General features: G+C 38.4%; 1 protein-coding gene across 1 annotated transcript in view; it reads right to left on the reverse strand.

The window, feature by feature from the left end:
- Window positions 1-22,765, reverse strand: part of kiaa1324l (KIAA1324-like) — a 51,625-nt gene that overhangs the window by 9,251 nt on the left and 19,609 nt on the right. The window contains exons 4-18 of the mRNA XM_002935245.5: window positions 20,784-20,931; window positions 18,957-19,043; window positions 17,293-17,398; window positions 15,636-15,788; window positions 13,725-13,813; window positions 9,872-10,052; window positions 9,265-9,393; window positions 8,179-8,269; window positions 7,567-7,669; window positions 6,968-7,105; window positions 5,955-6,218; window positions 5,276-5,449; window positions 4,084-4,273; window positions 2,588-2,681; window positions 722-823 (exon numbers count right to left, since the gene is read on the reverse strand). Coding sequence (XP_002935291.2) covers window positions 722-823; window positions 2,588-2,681; window positions 4,084-4,273; window positions 5,276-5,449; window positions 5,955-6,218; window positions 6,968-7,105; window positions 7,567-7,669; window positions 8,179-8,269; window positions 9,265-9,393; window positions 9,872-10,052; window positions 13,725-13,813; window positions 15,636-15,788; window positions 17,293-17,398; window positions 18,957-19,043; window positions 20,784-20,931 — 2,049 coding nt within the window. The remainder of the gene's footprint in view (window positions 1-721; window positions 824-2,587; window positions 2,682-4,083; window positions 4,274-5,275; window positions 5,450-5,954; window positions 6,219-6,967; window positions 7,106-7,566; window positions 7,670-8,178; window positions 8,270-9,264; window positions 9,394-9,871; window positions 10,053-13,724; window positions 13,814-15,635; window positions 15,789-17,292; window positions 17,399-18,956; window positions 19,044-20,783; window positions 20,932-22,765) is intronic.

Consider the following 22,765-nt stretch of genomic DNA (forward strand, 5'->3'; position numbering starts at 1 on the left):
ACATTTCACAGAACTGACAATGTATTTATTCTTATTTATAAGATGCCACCTCTCGCTTGATTGTCTGCTGACCAATGCATCAACCAGTCTCACACGTTAATTCTACCCCCGCTAGTTTTTTATAGCAGAGAGATCTTCAAGGCCAACACCCATTATTCCAGGCATAAAACCAATATTAAAATACAGATTGTCTCTATACAGCTTATAGCTTGTGGGTTATAGGTTGTACAGAGATGACACATAACATTTTGTGAGTGCTTTTGTCTGTGTTAGACACACTTTTGAATCTTATGTGTATTTAAGCATATATTTATACAATACAGAGCTGGTAGACAAAATCATACAAAGCATATCAAAACTTAATAAATGTAATTGTATACAATTCCAGCATTAGAGTTTGGGCTTGCAGTTATTACTGATTTAGGTACAATGGGGCAACTTACTAATAGTGGTTGCCACTGCATTTTGCGGCTACTTAAGTGTTTGCAAAATAGCATGAACAGGAAAAAAGCAGCTCCAGGTAACTTTAAAAGCCTAAATTCTGATTTTTCAATTGCAATTGCACTCTCTGCACTAGTGATGCACCCCCCCCCCCCCCCCCCCCAAGTCGATGTTTGCCAATGCTACCAGTTTGTAGTTAATGAAAATGAAAATATGCAGAATAAAAGGCTTAGCTAAACACATTTGTCAATATTAAGACAAGGGAAATGTTTCTTTTTACCTTGGTACAGAAATGTCACCCTGGCCCAGTTTTGAAGGGTTGCATCTCATTGATATAACTGTTGCTCGGCCTTGTTCACATGATGATGTAGTTGCTAAGGATCTAAATAAGGAAAACAAATGATTATATAGAAATTACAAATAGTTTTTCAAAATTATAGTTTATATTTCTCTAACTGAACCACATATAAAATGAAGTATTCTATGGCTGCTGCTAAAATGTTCTAATATATCCTGGCTTGGTTCTTATTTAAAAAAATCTATACTATATCAAGAAACCTTCGGTAGGACATTCATAGTGTGCTCTTCTAATATTCACTAAAACGTAGCTGTTCAGCAACAAATGTGCATGGTATACTGAATGTGCAGAAAGACAACCCCTTACTTACATCTTTTGATTGGAGCAGACCATGTAACCAACACAGGTACTGGACTCCGCCTTCCCTATGCTGCCTGTGTGTGCCATACTCTACCTGCCCTATGCTGCCTGTGTGTGCCATACCCTGCCTGCCCTATGCTGCCTGTGTGTGCCATACTCTGCCTGCCCTACCCTGCCTGTGTGTGCCATACTCTGCCTGCCCTATACTGCCTGTGTGTGCCATACTCTGCCTACCCTATGCTGCCTGTGTGTGACATACTCTGCCTGCCCTATGCTGCCTGTGTGTGCCATACTCTACCTGCCCTATGCTGCCTGTGTGTGCCATACCCTGCCTGCCCTATGCTGCCTGTGTGTGCCATACTCTACCTGCCCTACCCTGCCTGTGTGTGCATACTCTGCCTGCCCTATGCTGCCTGTGTGTGCCATACTCTGCCTACCCTATGCTGCCTGTGTGTGCCATACTCTGCCTGCCCTATGCTGCCTGTGTGTGCCATACTCTGCCTGCCCTACCTTGCCTGTGTGTGCCATACTCTGCCTGCCCTACCCTGCCTGTGTGTGACATACTCTGCCTGCCCTATACTGCCTGTGTGTGCCATACTCTGCCTGCCCTATGCTGCCTGTGTGTGCCATACTTTGCCTGTCCTATGCTGCCTGTGTGTGCCATACTCTGCCTGCCCTACCCTGCCTGTGTGTGCCATACTCTGCCTGCCCTACCCTGCCTGTGTGTGCCATACTCTGCCTGCCCTATGCTGCCTGTGTGTGCCATACTCTGCCTGCCCTATGCTGCCTGTGTGTGCCATACTCTGCCTGCCCTACCCTGCCTGTGTGTGCCATACTCTGCCTGCCCTATGCTGCCTATGGGAGGTGAACCTGGCATGGGTTTGTTCTGGAAGAACAAGAATTAACGCAATGCGAGGTAAATAACGTGCGTTTTTTTTGCGCATGCGATATGCGTCTTAACGCATGCGAAATTAATCGGGACATAATTATCGCATGCTTTTTAACAGAAAAAAGCATGCAATAAGCATTATCGACCTTTAGTGAATTGGCCCCAATGTCTTTCACATATGAATGAAGGGTGATGTCCATACACCAACCATTTGGGTTTCTGCTGTGCTACCACCATTAATGTGGGTATGGTCTTAAAAGCTCTTGTGATAACATGGGTGTGGTTAAAAAAGGGGGAGTGGTCAAAACATCCATTATCAGCCCTCCACCATAGAAAGATTCCAGCCCTCGGTACCACAGAAGTTGGACAGCACTTTTCTACAGCACTGAACAACAGATTCTTGGAAAATACAAAATGTGCTAGGCAGTGCTCTATTCAAGAGGGGCAAGTAGGGGGTGACAGGAAGGCATGCCTCCTGCTGTGCTCTATTCACTAAGTGCTGGATTTTTCATCCAGTGTTAAGTGCAGAGTGCAGCAGGCAGGGGACACAAGTGCTTCCCAAATAAGAATAAGAACTAAGGGGGTGCACGCTTACTTACTTATAGAAAAAATTCACATCAGGTATCTTCAAATGGGATGGAAATACGTCAGGACTAATGGTAATCCCACGAAGAGATGTTTTGGTTGTAACACCTAAAACACAAGAAATACTGATGAAGATAAATAGCACACATTAATATTAAAATAAAGTATAGGTGATGACATGCTTTTCATTATTGGATCATTTATAAGGATTTTAATAGAACCTTTTAATTGAGATCCTCTCTACTAAAATAATATTCTAAAATAGATCTAATTTTGCTTTTTATAAACAAATAATGATTAATTATGTTACTCTATTATTTTCCTGCCTTTATTTATCAAATAGTGAAGGGAATTCTGTCCAAAAAAGTCTACAAATACCTCAAAACTTATGGGCAGATAAATTGAAGATTTAAACTGAGGAACGCAAAAGGATTCCTAGCAGTTTTGCAATTTATCAAAACTTTGAAAAGTTTTGAAGACAGTAACACATTTATCAAAGCTGAAACCTGTGTGAGTTCCTCAGAATGTGGTGGTCTGCTTTGAGTAGTGAAATGCTATTGTACCCTGTGGAGTGTCTGAACCTGATGCAAAATGCATAGGGACATAAAATATACTTTTTTAGTAGTATGTGTCATTGGGTAATCCTAAATCGAAAATTACCATTTTAAAAATTAAGGGCCACATGCTGGGATCATAGGATTCACAGTGCACACAAACAAGCCAAGGCACACATACATGCTAGGCCCCATCAGCCAATGAATGGACAGAGTTCTGCCTTTTGATTCCACACTACTTCCTGTTACAGTTAGAGCTGCATCACTTCCTGTCTTGTGATCTCTGAGGGAGCCCACAGCCCATCGCTAAATGGTGGATCAAGGCAAAGGATGTAAAAGGGCAATATTTACTGATATATATATATTCCAGTTTAGTGAGATTGTTTAATAGGTCACTTAACATAATATAAACCAGGGGTGGGCAAACTTTTTGGCTCACGGGCCACATTTACTTACCCCCGGGCCAGACCGGGCCAGGGTGGGCAGGGCCAGGCCAGCGTTACGCCCCCTTAGTCTGTTTAATTCCGGCCCGCCAATGACACCAAGTCTCGAGTGATGAGACTTGGCGTCGTCGGCGGGCCGGATTAAAAAGGCCAAGGGGCCGGATGTGGCCCGCGGGCCGTAGTTTGCCCACCCCTGATATAAACTATCTGTTGGTTAAGTATTCTTTCTGGGGGTACAGTTGTCCTTTAAAGCCTTAATTTAAAAGTTAAAGCAATATAGAGAATGAGTTGCATTGTTTAATACCAACTATTTATTATTCTACACATTTGCTACAAAAAAGGTAAAACTGGGAAGAGTTTATATTTTGTCATTGACATTTATAATAATCCCCAAAATCTCTCAATTCTTTTGCTATAAATAAATTATTTAAAAACATTACTGTTAAAAGAAATGTGTGAAATATTATTGGAAAGTAGCTACACAAGCCCAATTGCTATTAATAGACTTTTTACCTAAAAATGTGTCTGCCAGATTGACTGACTGTGATGACAGTGCTGTTCTGAAACCTTTGCTGTCTGATGGGATAATGGTAGACTGACAGATAAAAGTCTTTACAGCATTAGAGTAGTCTTCTGAATCTGCTTCAATGTCTTTTCCTGTTACATCTGTGATATTGTCTGAGCAGACAGCCATTTTTTCTCCCTTGTAGATAAAATAAGAGAAAGTGAGAGAAAGAATACTAATCAACTTACTATGATATCAGTTACATCATAAAATAGGTTACAAGGACATTTATGGTAGAATTCATCACAAGATCTGACATCTCTGATACATCTCAGCTCACAGTTTAAATAAAGAAATAGGCTAGAAATGTTGTACATTATGTTTTGGGCTTCTGTACCAGCCCAAGGCAACCACAACCCTTTAGCAGGGAAGATCTGTGCCTCCAAAGTTGCCCCAGTAGCTCCGCATCTTCTTTTCTGCTGATTCACTGCACATGCTCTGTGTTGCTGTCAGTTACTGAGCTTAGGGACCCATGCACAATATACTGTGTATATAAAATATAAATGTCACAATACAAGGATGATTAGTACATTAGTGCATGGCAGCTCTAAAACCAAAGCAATTAGTACCAGAAATTAATAATGAGCTTTGTAGCATCAACCTATGTGACAGACAAACCTCATTTTCTGCCTGATAATTTGCTACAACCCCTACAACAAGTTTAACTTCTCAGCAGCTGCCCAGAGTAAACTGAACATGTGCACTGTCCCATACAGTTCTAACAGATTCCAGTATGGTGAACCCCTGTGACAACTTTCAAGTACTGGATCATTACTACTATAGAGATGCTCAACCTTTAGGCTGGTACGACAAGTTCAGTATTTTAAAACTGGCATTTCTAACCATACTCATTTTTAGGTTTTAGTTCTCCTTTAACACTTTTAAGAGTGTATGTGTGTAATTCCATGGTGCCATCTTTTACACACTGGAGACCACTTTGGCAAAATACTTTTAGACAGATCAGACAAAAAGTAAAATCAGCTCTGTAAAGTTACCCATGATCAGTAACCGTTAGCTACCAATCAGCAGGTAGAATTTACTGGTCATCTGTTTAAAAGCAAACACCTTATTGGTTGTTATGGGTTACTGCTACTGGGCAAACTTAGTGCCTTTTATTACATGTGAGGGATAGACACTTACTCCATGCCCACACAAACTCATGTTAAAAAGATGGTAGTATTTTGTCCCCTTGGAAGTAAAACTTGGTCCATTTATGAGGGTAGCCACTTTGCCAAGACTGTTGAAGTTGTAACTCAAACTTTGGTTTTCATTAGTATAGGTCACCAGGCAATCGCTGTAGCACGCAGAATGTTCCTATAAACAAACACAGAGAAAAAATACATAGACAAATTAATAATACTATTGCTTTCTTTATCCATTTCCAATCACAGCCCAAATAAGCAGATCCCCATGCTATATCTTTCCCAGAGGTGGCAATTAAGCTTGGAACTAGCTGTAATGGTATGCTTACAAACAGATAATATATACATTTGCAGCAGACTAGGTACCACAGCTATTATTGCAGAACCTATTGGATCAAATTGATAACTACTGCCTTTTAGGCTCAAGTTTTGGTTATTTTACATTTAAAAGCTGGTATTTGGTTTTGGGGTGGTTGAGTTTTAAAAAACCATGAAAAAAATGTTTAATCACAAAGTAACAGCAAACACCAGAAGGTATGTATGAACATTTCTATAACAATGAGTAGGGTCTCACAATGGGCTGCTAGGGATATTATTCTAAGTAGAGATATTGGTTGACTAGCAATTTAAAATTGCATGTGGATTTTTTTTACTTCTTACTAAAATATGCAAATCACCTTGTTGCTTTTACTCCCTGGGCCACAGGGCACACAGGCTTCTTTGCCATAGACCTGGTGTGGAGTTAAGTAAGTGTCAGGAGGACACTCTTTACACATGTTGCTCTCTTTATCAATATAGTGACCAGCAGGACAAGGCACACACGATGATCCCAATTGCTGTGGGCCCAGAGCACAGGCACGACATGATGATGAAACTCCTTCAACAGCATTAGTAACTGTAATTGAATAGATCTTCGCAACATCATTTACAAATCGTCGGCTCTGGAAGAAAAAAAGAAAAGAGAAAATGGCTCTTGTTATTGCTTTGGCAATCAACTATCACTAAAATAGAGACAATTCTTGGCCAAACCTTTGCATGTATATTCAAATTGTATGCCATAATAGAGAACATTGGATTACAATAGGATAGTGATTTATGCCTTGTTATATATAATCACATTATGCATTAGACTGCAACGAGCCAGAATAATGTGGGTTTTATTATGCTATCCTCATAAAGAAGCATGGAATATAGTTATCTTTATATGCCTGTTTTATTAAACCAATTCTGCAATGATTTAAATTGTGGCATTTTGAAAATATTTAACATGATGTACAAGTTGAGCAGAGGGAATTGCAAATAAGCTCACAATCCAGAAATTGTAGTATAGGACAGATAAACCCAGATTTGACAAAAGTCAAACATATTAAGGACAGAGGGCAGATCTCATCTTATTAGCACCTAATATGTGATTGCTCACTACCTTCCACAGCATGTCTGGTGTAGTGTACACCTTTAGTCAAGAGTGATACATTCAGGAGACTGTACCATTGGTATATGCTAAATGTAAAGCTTGATTCCATCAATATAAAATCAGTCTCAAAAAGCAATCTATAGCTCCTTATTGTTAATATTATATTGAGGAAATGAAATACACATAGGTTTCTGTTTTTAATGTTTCCAGATCATATTCCATATAATTTATATATACACTGTACGTAAACGTTACATTTTTTTTACATATACTTACATCTTGGGCTAGATTTGTCCTCTGAAAAGCCCAAGTGAACATGTAGGTGGCATTTTTGTTTATTATATGAGTATATGACTGATATTCTTTGCGTCCCACAAATGATTCCACTAAACTTGTTGACTTCCTGTTAATATCCTAAAAATAAGGAAGAGTTAACAATAAACGGGATGAACAAAGATGGTCACAATAAACTAATCCACAAAAATGAAATACTGGTAATGGACTGTTTTAGTAATTGTTTTTAAAATTACTGTGCAGTTCTTCAACCCCTTAGCTGCACAACAATGCCAATAAGTCAGACTAGTCAAGTGGTTAGCGCCTTAAGGCACAAAATAAGTCCCATTCATCGTCACTAGCTGCTGTAGCAAGGTTAACAGTGTAGGATATACCACTGATCTAGGATTAGTACAGTATTTTAATTAAGCAGTACAACATTGTACTGCTTAATTACAACATCGTGTCTGAAATGACAAATTGCACTGGACCCCTGAATCATCTTGGAGGGTGGGGGGGTACTGTGTAAGAAAGCTTCTGTAGTTCTGCAGAGAGTACAACACAAAGTGCAGAACTATTAAATACAGCTACATATAACTTACCACCATAAAGTACAGCACACAGTCAGACACACAAATGTTTTCAAACACAAAGGTAACTCTTCCCAGTTCAGCTCCGGTTGCGCCAGTCACTGACGTGGGTGGCCTAAAAAAATTAAAAGCAATATTAAAATGCATAAAAACACATTGTATTTGTCCTGTCTTAGAAGCTGTTGACATATGTCTTATTACTCTGAACATTAGTAGATTGTGTAATTAGGGGTACTAAAAGTCGGAAATGTTGAATTTGGAAAAAAAAATAATGTATCCAGTTATTCACACTGAATTGCATTTGGCTCTAAGGAATTTAATTAGGAGATAAGCTATTCTTATTTAGGACGAAGACACACCACCACGACTTTTTAAAAAGACGGCATAGGGAAATATTTCTGGAAATATTTAGCTAAGCCAACAGTGCCCTGACACACCAGTACAGTATATGTATTTGCAGTCAGACCATATGAATTTATATACAGTTATGGGACCTGTTATCCAGAATACTATACAGAACTTTCTGGATAAGGGGTTTCCAGATAACGTATCCTATACCTGTAATAAATTACTGTTTTATTTATATTAATATATTTTATTTTTCTAAAAAAGTAAGATACTTACTTAAACCCTAAAATATGTAAATTCAGTATTAGATAATCATTGTCTGTTCCCCCGACGCCACTTTGGATGTGATCTCCTGCTACTTCCCAACCTAGAACAGAAAAAGTACGTTTATTTATGACTCCCCTGTGCCAAACGAATGAATTAGCTTAGTATTGCCCACCTTGGGTGAGTAAAAAAAACATAACAACTCAAACAACAGCTCAAAATTGCATCTGAAACACTGCACTTGTGGTTATAAAATGCTGTATTGAACCACTGAGTAATCCTGCCTAAATGAGAGGGTTCTTAATTGATGTTGAATTTAAACTAATATGGAAAAGGAGAGCAGAGTACATTAGAAATGGAAGAAGTCAGTCTCAAAAACTCACAGACTGATAAATAGCACAGCACAGACTCAGAGACAGAAAGCATATTTCCTTGGGGCTTTGTTACACTAGGCAATTTTATCATGTGTTGTCAAACTACTAAAATGCTGATAAGTGTCTGGATTGAGAACATATTGTAGATAAACAAATTCTACTGCCAAAATTTAAATTGGAATTCTAGAATTGGAATTTTAGCTTTAACATGTAAAGCAATTATTGCTCAGAAATACATATAAGCCATGTAAAAAATATGCATATGCGAGGTAATGCCAATAGACAGTGGTTTGAGGATAAGGCAAAGAGCAATAGCCGATAATGACTGAGCAGATACAGTGGCTAGTCCTATGACTAGCCAAGGTCTTGGCAGGAAAGCATAGCCTGATAAACAAGGTCAAGTATGTTTACTCATATGGCCAAACAAAAAAGTTCTAAGGCCAGAAAATGTATTGGCATTTTTGTAGACACATCAACTGCTGGATTATTATATATTTCCCTTCTCTAGAGTATGATTTCTGTTGTTTAATTTACCACTTTTTAAAGCTTGTACATAAAACAATTGATTTTTAAAAAAAATCCCTTGTGAAATACAGTCATCCATAAGTTCAGTATGCACATGCTTAGTGTATTTTATAGTGATTGAAAAAAAAAATCCAGCCATAAAATCAGTTGCTTCAGAGAAGGTGAAAGGAAATGAGCCTTATTGCTACAGACAACTCACCATTCATTCCATCACACTTGGAATTTCCAACATTGAAGCAAGATGTCTTCATGTTGCCTGGAAGGATGTTCCACCACTTATATATAAATCCAAAAACAGGCTCTGTTCCTGCAGGACATGTCTTACATTCTGAGGGCAGAAACAAAAGTAAAATATTCTGTAAGTGTAAAGTAATCCTAGATTTTCCAAAATATTCCTGCTTACTTTCTATTTGTTCAGGAGTTTTACAGGTAAATATTATAGTGGGCCAGGGATAGCTCAGAGCCTGATGTTTAAAATGTAAAAGAAGTGAATATATTTTTTAGAGACTGCTGATGAACTGGAAAGATACTTATTACAGATAGCATATTTATATTGCAGCATAAAGTACAACTGGTATATATAAAACATACAAATTACTTATGAATATTGATCAATACATGAGGCAAAGAGTGCCTTGTTTATTAGAGCTTAAATTATGCAATAGTATGTATATGTATGAGAGAGGTTGGGGCTGTAGAAAAGCTGGTCCTTAGGATGCAGTAGAAATCTACGAACAAGAGACATGACATATTTGACTTCTTGGTGTCTTTGCTTAGCAGAGCCTAAAGTCTCTAAAAATACTTGCCACTTGATCCATCAGAATAGGCTCCAATGGGGCATGGAGAACAAGCTGATGTCCCATTGCTAAAATATCCAGGGTTGCAAGGGGGGCAGTCTTCTTTATTCCCAGAAGCAGGAAGCTTGATTGAGTTGGGAAGCTCTTCTCTACAAATCTTTGGCTCTATCCATTTATATATTATTTGAGTCTAAAAACATCCCAAAGCAAACATTATTTATACAGTTTGATACCAAAAATATTTTTTGTTAATGAAAGAATAATTCAGCCATTTAAATACACTGCTTTTACTTACTCAGATTGCAGTTTTAGTCATGCCTGAACTTCTAGAGGTCTCCCCACATAGACCATTTCTAGAGTCATAATTCCATTACAACAAGGATATTAAACTTGTATTTTGGGGCCACGTGTCTTTCTCTAATATGTTGCAGGCCTCAGCAACTCTGGACAGTACCAGAATGCATTTAATTGAAAGTTTATGTTAACTATTAGAGGGATCCTGCATCATATACCAGGCAAGCTCTCTTATCCTGCTATCATCTGATGAAAGAAGTATAGGCTTGATAACTTCTTAATTAGGTATAAGATCTGTTATCCAGAATGTGTGGGACCTGGGGTGTTCTATATAAGAGATTTGTTTCTGTTATCTGTAAACTATTCCTTAAGTCTACTAAAACTCATGTTAACATTTATTTAACCAAACAGGATTGTTTTTCTACCAATCTGGATCCATGCAGCTATGCTACCATCAAGTACATCTTATAAGCTATATTTTTGTGTTGGTAAGAAGATTGAGGCATCTGTTTTACATGACTTACATGTATTTCTATCTGAGCAATAACTGTTTTACATGTTAAAGGGGTTTTCACCTGTGAATTAACTTTTAGTATGACGTAGAGAGTTATATTATCACAACTTTTGTAATTGGTACGTTTGATACAGTACCTCACAGAAGGTTAATGATCAAATTAAGGAATATTGGCCTAGAACATAATATTTGTAATTGGATAGAGAACTGGCTGAAGGATAGATTACAAAGAGTGGTGGTAAATGGAACATTTTCTAATTGGACCAGTGTGGTTAGTGGAGTACCGCAGGGGTCAGTCCTTGGTCCTTTGCTTTTTAACTTGTTTATTAATGACCTGGAGGAGGGCATAGAGAGTACTGTTTCTATTTTTGCTGATGACACTAAATTGTGCAAAACTATAAGTTCCATGCAGGATGCTGCCGCTTTGCAGAGCGATTTGACAAAATTGGAAAACTGGGCAGCAAACTGGAAAATGAGGTTCAATGTTGATAAGTGCAAAGTTATGCATTTTGGTAGAAATAATATAAACGCGAACTATCTACTGAATGGTAGTGTGTTGGGGGCATCCTTAATGGAGAAGGATCTAGGGGTTTTTGTAGATAACAAGTTGTCTAATTCCAGGCAGTGTCATTCTGTGGCTACTACAGCAAATAAAGTGCTGTCTTGTATAAAAAAGGGCATCTGACTCAAGGGATGAGAACATAATTTTGCCCCTTTATAGGTCCCTGGTAACATAGTAACATAGTAACATAGTAAGTTGGGTTGAAAAAAGACATACGTCCATCAAGTTCAACCATAATGCCTATACCTAACCTGCCTAACTACAAGTTGATCCAGAGGAAGGCAAAAAACCCCATCTGAAGCCTCTCTAATTTGCCTCAGAGGGGAAAAAATTCCTTCCTGACTCCAAGATGGCAATCGGACCAGTCCCTGTATCAACTTGTACTAAGAGCTATCTCCCATAACCCTGTATTCCCTCACTTGCTAAGAATCCATCCAGCCCCTTCTTAAAGCTATATAATGTATCAGCCAGTACGACTGATTCGGGTAGGGAATTCCACAACCTCACAGCTCTCACTGTAAAAAATCCTTTCCGAATATTTAAATGGAACCTCCCTTCTTCTAAACGGAGTGGGTGCCCTCGTGTCCGTTGGAAGGACCTACTGGTAAATAAAACATTAGAGAGGTTATTATATGATCCCCTTATATATTTATACATAGTTATCATGTCACCTCTTAAGCGCCTCTTCTCCAGTGTAAACAGACCCAACTTGGCCAGTCTTTCTTCATAACCGAGACTTTCCATACCCTTTACCAGCTTAGTTGCCCTTCTCTGGACCCTCTCTAGCTCAATAATGTCCCGTTTGAGCACTGGAGACCAAAACTGAACAGCATATTCTAGATGGGGCCTTACCAGTGCTCTGTAAAGGGGAAGAATAACCCCCTCCTCCCGTGAATCTATACCCCTTTTAATACAGCTCAGAACCTTGTTTGCCCTTGCAGCTGCTGCCTGGCATTGCTTGCTACAGCCAAGTTTATTATCTACAAGGACTCCAAGATCCTTCTCCATTATGGATTTGCCTAGTGCAGTCCCATTAAGGTTATACGGGGCTTGCATATTTTTACATCCCAGGTGCATGACCTTACATTTATCCACATTAAATCTCATCTGCCACTTAGCTGCCCAGATTGCCAGTTGGTCAAGATCCTGCTGCAGGGATGTCACATCCTGGATAGAATTGACTGGTCTGCAGAGTTTTGTGTCATCTGCAAACACTGATACATTACTCATAATACCCTCCCCTAAGTCATTTATGAACAAATTAAACAAAAGTGGACCCAGTACAGAACCCTGAGGGACCCCACTGAGAACCTTACTCCAAGTAGAGAATGGTAAGGCCTCACCGTGAGTATGCAGCGCAGTTTTGGGCTCCAGTCCTTAAGAAGGATATTCATGAGCTGGAGAGAGTGCAGAGACGTGCAACTAAACTGGTAAAGGGGATGGAAGATTTAAACTATGAGGTTAGACTGTTGAGGTTGGGGTTGTTTTCTCTGGAAAAGAGGCGCTTGCGAGGGGACATGATTACTCTGTACAAGTACATTAGAGGGGATTATAGGCAGTTGGGGGATGTTCTTTTTTCCCATAAAAACAATCAACACACCAGAGGCCACCCCTTTAGATTAGAGGAACAGAGCTTCCATTTGAAGCAGCGTAGGTGGTTTTTCACGGTGAGGGCAGTGAGGCTGTGGAATGCCCTTCCTAGAGATGTGGTAATGGCAGATTCTGTTAATTCCTTTAAGAGGGGCCTGGATGAGTTCTTGAACAATCAGAATATCCAAGGCTATTTTGATACTAATATCTACAGTTAGTGTTGGTGGTTGTATGTGTGGTTTGTGTATGTGGGCGTATGGATTGGTGGGTGTGGGTTGTGTGTGCTGGGTTTACTTGGATGGGTTGAACTTGATGGACTCTGGTCTTTTTTCAACCCTATGTAACTATATAACTATGTAACTATGGTATTTATTTTCTATTATTTGTGTTTTTTTTAATGATTTAGTCTTTTGTTTAGCAACTTTATAGTTTTTAATTTCTGCAGCTATCTTGTTGCTAGGGTCTAAATTAACCTAGCAATAAAGCACTGATTTGAATGACAGACTAGAATATGAATAGGATAACACTGGAATAGAAAGATAAGTAATAAAAAATGACAATAACAATTACATTGTCTCACCGAGAAATAGTTTATGCGCTACTGGGGTCAGTGACCCTCATTTGAAAGCTGTAAAATGTCAGAAGGGGAAGGCAAATAAAAAATGAAGACCATTTAAAAAGCAGCTTTCAATATGTTATAGAATAGGCAATTCTTGGCAGCTTTTTAAATGGTCTTCATTTTTTATTTGTTATAGTATTTGCCTTCCTCTTCTGAGGAAAAAATTTTGCCAGTAGAGGTCACTGTTGACCAGAATCACAACAGAAGACTGCCAATGCATCTCAGTATGTATTCCCTCTGCATAATGCTGAGGTATATAGTAAAGTAATCTTTCTTGCGTTACCTTGCGTTCACTGTCACATGGTGTGTGAATCTGAAACAGATCTTTGTTTGTGCACGGAGGGCGCTCATTGCATTTGCTTGCTCCTTCCTCTGAAATAAAAGTAGTACAGGATAACAATTATAGACTATATTGTTTAAAAACAATAGAAAATAAAATAAACTTGTGAAAATAACAATTACTAGCATTGCCGCCTTTACTATGCATATAGTTGGCCATACATGAGCAGATTTAAGCTGCTGATTCAAATACCGATTCGGCAGCTTATCTGCCCATGTATGGGGGCCTCCCTGATCGATATCTGGCTGAAAATCAGTCAGGTATCAATCAGGCAGGTTTTATTTTCCTGTCAGAAATGAGCATCAATAAGCATCAATAATTTGCTATGTAAATAGAGTAATTTAGAAATAAAAAGTACCCCATAAAAACCATGATAGAATCCCTTTAACATGTATGGGCACCTTATCTGAGCCATGTACCCCATCTCATTTAGCTTGCTCTGCAGAAGTGAATACTATATGAATCACAAGTTGTGTGATTGGGCTGGGAGTGGGCATGGCCCAGGACTTCACTGCTGATGCCCAAGGCCCAAATGCCCAGTTGTGAACTTCTGGAATATTGTCCTTGGCTCAGCTAACCAATGGCTAGTGGTGCTAGCATCTAAGTATTTCCCTAGAGACAATCTGGTTCCTCCAGTAAAATGTTGCCTGTGGCAATCTCAGTTGACAGTGTCAAAGTGCAGGGAAAAATCCCGGTGGGCCCCGGCGGTCCAGACGCAACCCTTCCCCCTCCAGAACGCTCCTCCCCTGACGCGTCAAATTTATGCGCTCGGGGGAGGACGTCGGGTGGGGGCCCTGCGAGGGGGGCCCCTACGGGGGGGGGGGGTGGTTAGAGGACGCGCCTGCAGGGCCCCTGGGACGGGAGCCCCGGTGGGCCCTTCACATCCCAGTCCGACCCTGCCAAAGTGTACAAATCACCTGTGTGCTGTTCTCCACACTCTCCTATATTTTATTTTAAATTGCTTAAAATTTTGGACTCCAAAACTTTAGAAAATTGCTAACATCAAAATGTATTTCAACCATAAAAGTAAATGTGCATTAATATTCTGAAGAGTATTTTTTAGTGTCAGTATCACTTTAATCTCTGATCTAGAGCAGCCCTTTGCAATCACAATTAAAAATAACTTTTACAAGGTATTATTGTCAATGCTTCTATATTTAAGGTTCAGAGAGCAACAAGCACAAAAGTTAAGCTGTTTTGTAGCTTTAATGTGCCTAGTGTGATTGCGGGGGTTGTCGGTCAGTTACCATGAGAAAAATATGCACACTCCTATGGGTGTTGGTGAATATCATAACAGATAAGATTCTTTTAAACAGGGCACAGTTTAGCAATCTGACCTTTCACCGTTACCTATAATCAGGCTAAAAAAATAAAAGACTGGTTCTACAACTAGTCGAGAAGTTAGGACCACATACCTACAAAGTAAAATTTTTCTGCCAGTTCCTGTTTCATAGGCAGCCTGTCATGTTTTCTGGCTGCTTAGTGTAGTTTACCTACAGGAGCTGAACAGCATGCCTGCTCTAGGCACAGAAGAATATAGCATATGCTTTTCCTCTGCAACTGGCACAGGCATGCCATTCTTCATGCACCACAAGGGCACTGCATTCACCAAGCAGTCAAAAGATGTTGGTCTGCTGACACATTTTGAAACTCTAATAGGGATGCAGTGTTCAGGGTCCACTTTGGAGGTGGAGCAGTAGATGGAGGGGAGAGGCAAAAGGAAGACCAGGTAGACTAAAAGTTTTATTTATTTGAAATATTTGTAAAATTCCTGGAACTACAGCAGAGTCACTGCAGGAAAACTAAGTACTGCATACATGAGACAAATTTAAGTGTTACCCAAGATACACTTACCGGAATATTCTTTTTCCTCAAAACATTTTATGCATGCTTTCGCTTGTCTGTCTGAATATGTGTTTCTGGGGCAAATCTTACAAGAAGAAGATCCAGCTTCATCACTGTATGTTCCAGGCTTGCAGGGAAAACACTCAGATGTATATGCAACCCCTAAAGATAACAGTTTCAATTTGTTAGATATTGCAGTAACTCATAACTAATTATTAATAACTTTAGTTACAATAAAGCTGCCAGAACACACTTTTTACTAGAATTTTAGATATTTTTTTTACATAAACTACATATAAGGTCTTATTTGCTAATACTAGGTGCTACAGGAGCCAAAAAGTGGCATTGAACTGATGTCATACAAAAACCATTTGCATCATAAATCACTCATCTATAACCAATGCCATGCAACAATTTAAATGTTGCCCCAATTCTGGCACATGAGGCACAAGCTGTACATTACACAAACCTTGACAAGGTGGTAATTACAGGGCTCGCTTTTCATGTAGCACTTATAGTACTTAATTTTACAACAGTTAAATTGCACACAAATAAAATGTAAATCAATGTCCATGTCTCACTCACATTTCTCCCCTTCCAACAAAGGCAAATATTTTTACCTCCAACACGACATTCCTACCCATTCTCTTTGTAGCAGGCACTATACACACTATATATGCAGCGTTGGACTGGGACCCCAGGAGCCCACCAGAAAACCTTCTACCATAGGCCCCCTCTCCAAACTATTTTTCCTCTTTTCCCAACCTCTTTATTCTCCTAGTCTCTTTTATTTACATGCTAGTGTCTATTCTTCCATCTATTTCTCCTCTTCATTCCCATTTAGAAAAAGGGAAAGACCAGGAGGGCCCACTGACACCTGGGCCCACTGAGAGATTTCCTGGTACCCTGGTGGGCCAGTCCAACACTGTATACATGCATACTAAAACATAGATATATAAAAAGGTCATAAAGGGGTAGTTCACCTTTAGGCAAACTTTTAGTATTTTACAGAATGCCTTATTCTTAGTCCCTATGTTCTTGAATTATTTGCTTTCTTCTTCTGCCTTTTCCATCTTTAATATGGGACTCACTGACCTTGGCAGCCACAACAAAAAACAACAGCATTCAAGCCATAATGCTAAAACAAAAAGCTAAATAATTTAATACAAAAAAAATACATTGAAATTAAAGGTAAACTGCAAAATTTGAGAGAATATCACTGTCTACATCATACTAAAAGTTCATTCAAATTTAAACAACCCCTTCAAGCGCTTATTGCAAATGGCAGCAGAAAATGATTAGATTCACATTACATCACAAATCAGTAAACAAAAATTAGAAAACGACAACAGATGATTTTCACTCTGCATGTATCAGCCTTCTTTCTGTATTTTGCAGGAATCTTTTGTCAGCATTGGACAAAGAAGTCCGGTTTTTAACTGTGGGAATATGCATTATTGTGCATTATTGGTGTGTGTGATATGAATGAATTTCATCACTTTGCGAGCACAACCAAACCTGCTTGAGTATAAGAATGCCTGTAACTAACACAGCATGAGACAAATACAAGCACTTATATTAACAGTGATACACTCCTGTACATACATATTTACACCCCTGTGCAGACATAAATCATATGCAAATGAAAATTGCTGTTTTTTATTACCTTCAATAGTGATGTTCTTTATCAATACTGGCTTTACCACTTTTGTACCCATAAGGATACCTGTGGTTCTCCAATATAATATGTTTGTGCCTGACTTTAGAGGGACCTGCAAATACAAAGTAGAATAATATGTATTATTCACGTTTTCTGTTACATAATGGTAAAAAATATTTGGTCAAACCACCTCCAGGTATGACCATACAAAACCCCAACCTGCCCTAAACCCTGACCCTTATTAAACAGGCTGTTTTCTGTCAGGTTTGCAAATCAGCAATAGGGCTCTTATGTACAGGCATTTTTGGATATTTAAAAATGCTTAATGAATATGTAACAATCCATATAATACACGTATAGGGGTTTTTAAGTGCAACTGAGTTTTTTTGAGTTTAAAACACACCTCTTTATTATATTGTATTATGACCATGCATCAAATGCATTTAGAAAAATACAGTGAAACTTAACAGCAATCGTAAAGGCAATTCTAAATACAAATGAGTACAAACAGGCAGAACAAAATAAGATCAACTGGCAGATGCATCTGAAACACACACACAAAAAACACCATTGTGTAAGGGCCCTCATCCTGCCAAAAGATGTCAGTGGTGACTGAATTGCCAGTCCTGCATTTATTGCATAGATCTCACTCAACCACTTCAGTTATCATTGGGTGCCTGGCCTTTTAAGACAAACATGTCTACTGACTGACAGTGTACTGTATGATTTCATACCAGCAATTTACAATGTTGCTGGTAGGAAAACATTCAGAGAAGATTAGTTGCCATTGCTAGAAGAGATTAATCGCAGCAAAATAATCTCCTCATAATCTCGCCCATAATGATGTCTATGTTTTGACAGTGTATGCATGTGTCTGTTTCCTGGGCCCATAAAACTCCACTCCTCTCCATTTTGATCCTCCCAGAAGGAACCCAGCATTTGTTATGCTTTGTGAAGACTTTCAGCTGTGAGGGCAGTGGCACACGGGGAGATTAGTCGCCCACGATAAATCCTCACTTTTGCTTGCGACTTATCTCCCCGACATGCCATCCCACCGGCAGGAATTTATATTGCCGGTGGGATGGCACACTCCTCGCTTCAGTTTTCCGAAACGATGTGACTAAACTCCCCGTGTTGCTGCCCTGACCCTGCATGTTTTCCAGTACCCTCAAGTCAGTATCTTGATCCTTGATGCTTGTTAACTGCTTGTGATTCTCTGCTGCCTCTCCTGGTTAAGACCTGCCTGGCTATGGCCTGCTACATCCTATTCTGCCTAGTCAGAGGGACACATACATAGGCAGATAACATGCCAAATTGCTAACTTAAATCTGCCCATGTATGGCCACTTTTAGTTTTCAGACTCTAATCCCCACTTCACTGTGTATTTCTAGTCCCTAAGTGAGTATTTCTATTTCCTTGCTGGCATGGATTTAACATAAACATTACAGACCAGTAACTGCCTCACAAAGCAAAGAGTTTATCTAAATGGCTCATTTTCATTACTAAACTGATAAGTGTTTGTCTATATAGCATTATGGAAAAGATTAGAGCTAATTTATATAAACAACATCTAATATATCAGAAAATAACATATCAATAGTATATCTTATGTAATAAATGTAACTCAATTATAAAAGGGGGTTATTATATAACAAGAATATCCCATATACCATATGATGCATCCAGTCACTATTGTCTGATAGTTTAACCCACTTGTCAGATGAAGAACTCATTTCTTGACACTGATCATTTTGAATCTGTCAAAAGAAAAATCAAAGAAAATAAATACCCATGAGTTGCAAAAGGTCAACAAAACACAATGCATGTGAACCTATAGATATCTATAAGAATATTTTTACAAAAACCTAACATACATTAGAATCTGAGCACATGAGATCAGTTTCATGCCTGTAGCTAAAGTCCTACTCCCATCAGTGTTAAATGTCTTAGGACATGATACAGGAGATCTATTCATGCTACACACAGGTTATAGAATAGGAATACTGAGAGTAGTACAACATGTAACATTCATATATGAAAGCACAGCAAGCAATTAAGCATAAGAATTATGCTACCCCTAAGTGCTAGAATTGTTTTACTTCTCTCTAATTATTAGAGAATGCACAGAGCAACCAATATTTGTAGTATTGTTTTTCAATGCTTGGCATTTACACCTATTGTTCCTCTGTTGCAAAAATGGACCTCTGACTCCTGTATGCTCTGTTGAGTGAATGGAACCCAGACCTGATACAAATAAAACTCAAGACAGCAAACTTCCCATTGTATAGCATATTTTTGTGTGCAGCTGTCAGGTTCAGTTTTTGAACCATGCCTCTGTACCAGGTGCACTCCCAGATGGTTAGCATTGATGGCAAATTACTTAGTCTGTCTCTATAGAGCCATATTAGCCACGTTTAATTAGAAAGGGGTGATATAATACCTCTAAGAAAACATTTCATAACTCGTGTGACTTGCTGTTATTTTTGGAGTACTAAGGTCACTGTTTTATTACGGTACTTATATATGAAAGACAAATAGTAGGCGTATATTATATTCAATACCAACATATTTTTCCTATAAATGTTTGCTTCCCCAATAAACTCCATAAAAATGATGAATACATTAATTGTGAGACTTATAAACAAGCCAAATGGAAATCAGTTGCTATAAATAATATGTATTACAGGTATAGGATCCATTGTCCGGAAACCCTAACAAACAAGGGAAAGTTGTGCTCAACACTAAATTTTAAACCATTCGGTTCATACAGACAGCATTCATACAAACAGAAACAAGAGGTCCTCCGCACTAACTCATTATCAATATATATAGGACATTAAGACATTCTGTGCATTTAGCTACTAAGAAATGTCCTCCCTTTCAAGCGAAACAGGAATTGTTTCTCCATATATTGCAAACTTCAAGCTGGCCAACTACATCAAATCATTCCCAGCAAGTAAACGGCAGGTAAAACTAATTGTCCCATTGTTAAATGTATATTGAAGCACATTGCTTAAAGGGGGGAGCATTTTTGTTAGCTGTATGTCTTAATGTCCTATATATCTTGATAATGGGTGAGTGCAGAGAACGTCTTACTGCTGTTTCTTCTGAAACCCGTTATCCACAAAGCTCAAAATTACGGGAAGGCCATCGCCTATAGACACCATTATAATTAAATAATTAGAAAAATTATTTCCTTTTTCTTTATAATAATAAAACAGTACCTTGTACTCAATCCCCATTAAGATATAATTAATCCTTTATTGGAGATAAAACAACCCTATTGGGTTTATTTAATGTTAAAATTATTTTTTCTCAAGTCTCAAGTTATGGTGATCCAAATTACAGAAAGACCCCTTAACTTAAAACCCCAGGTCCTGAGCATTCTGGATACCTGTATTGTGTACACTGCACACATTCTAACAAAATAATAATAATAAAACAATAACTGTAACTATATCTACTGTATGTATAAATAAATAAACAAATGGACTTACAAAAAATTCAAAGAAGATATTGTTATCAAGATACTGATATTCAAATGAGACAGAACCAGCTTTCTTCAGATGCACAGCATAAATTAGAGAAACCGTGCAGTCATCACTGTTGGACTCGATGTAGTTTCCCCGAGGAATCCAGGATGAGCTGAGGAAATATGTAAATAGCAACCTGAAGTACACAATCTGAACAAAAATCTGAATTTAATTTTAAAAAACACAGACTCCTTTACAAAATTATAAAGGTACTTGAACCCATACATGGTTTCAGCAACTTGCATAAGTACCACCTGTTTAGGGTGTGGCAATGAACTGTACACTTTGGGGTATATTTATCATGCTGTGTAAAAAGTGGAATAAAACATCACCGGTGATGTTGTATATGGCAGCCAATCAGATGCTTTGATTTGATTTTCTAACTGTTAAACTCTAATTGTTGATTGGTTGCTCTGGGTAAGATCACCAGTAATGCTTTACTACACTTTTTACACAACATGATAAATATACCCCATAGACTCTAGCAAAGCCTGGAAGTACCACCTACCTAAACCTTGTGGTAACTCCAGGGTTCCTCTAGCAAACTTTGTCCATGGAAGCAACTGACTTGCCCATAATACACTAGACGCTAAAGCTATTAATAATGCTGTTTGCATGATTCAACAGTGGAGTGGCATAAATAAAGCCCCTGCAGGGCCCCAGGTTTAAGGGGCCCCTGTCAACCCATCAGAATAAATAAATTAAATAATGAATTTAATGCACCTACAAGGTTTGCCCCAACCTTGCCAGCATTACAAAAACTTTAAAAATAGATTGATAGCAAATCTAGGGGGCACATTTACTTATCCACCGTTCGTTTGTTCGTTTGATTGGTCCAATCGTATTTTCCGCAACTTTTTTGTACCTTGCGCAACTTTTTCGACACTTGCGCGACTTTTTGCACGTATTTTTAGCGCGAAAAACCGTTCGGTGCGAAAATGTTTTGCCTTTCGGATCGCCAATACGATATTATCATGACTAATACGATTTTTTCGGAAGCATTTTCGTGATATTTGCGATCTTCAGAAATTTTAGTTTCCAATCCGAATTTTTCCCATTCGGGACTCGAACTCATGTTTTGATAAATCTGCCCCTAGGTATTCAGATGCAGAAAGTACGCACATAGGGGCTGATTTATTAATGTTTGAGCCTGATGGATTGTTGTGATATCATTAATTATAACTAGAATACGCACTATTGTAAAATATGAGGATATAAGAAGTCACATCAGAGTTCAATGTTCCAATAAAAGAAACTCAGTATGTGGTTTTGCAAATACTGCAAGCATATATTTCAGTGGTTACACTGGATAACAAACCCTTCCTCATAATTAAAATAATGAACAAGGTAATTGGGATTTTATTTCACTTTACTTCATTGTTTAAACATTAAAAAAGGACACCTTGTTTTAAAGAGGCTAACATTATTTGATTAGATTTAATTAGCAAAACAAATATAAATGAAACTGAAATATGTGATCTGTAATTACATTATAAACCTTGTCAGCTCCATAGTATTTGAGCACTGGAGAACCCCTAATTTGTAGTGGTGTGTGGGAGACTTGTGCTTCACAAGGGCCTTTTGCAGACTGTGAGACTAATCGTGTCTATCCGTGACAATATAATAAGCAGATGATGATGTCCCAATTTCATTACAAAAATCCTCATCTGACAGCATAAAGTAGGTCACTGTATTATATTCATTATTTGATTGGCAAGCAGAAGCTTGTTCTGTATCTTCTATACAAAGGTAAATGGCAGACTAAACCAAAGCTGATTAACCTGGCAGCTAGCAATGCAAATCAGTGTAAGCTCTAAATTCATCAAACCTGCAGAATATAAAATCTTGTATTTTAAGTTCCTCAACTAACTATACTAAGCACTATTGAACAAGCTAACGGGCACTCACCTAACCCTTTTATGGCAATAGTCTAAAGAAGGCCAAAA

The sequence above is a fragment of the Xenopus tropicalis genome, chromosome 3, assembly GCF_000004195.4.
Source record: "Xenopus tropicalis strain Nigerian chromosome 3, UCB_Xtro_10.0, whole genome shotgun sequence".
Lineage (NCBI taxonomy): Eukaryota > Metazoa > Chordata > Amphibia > Anura > Pipidae > Xenopus > Xenopus tropicalis.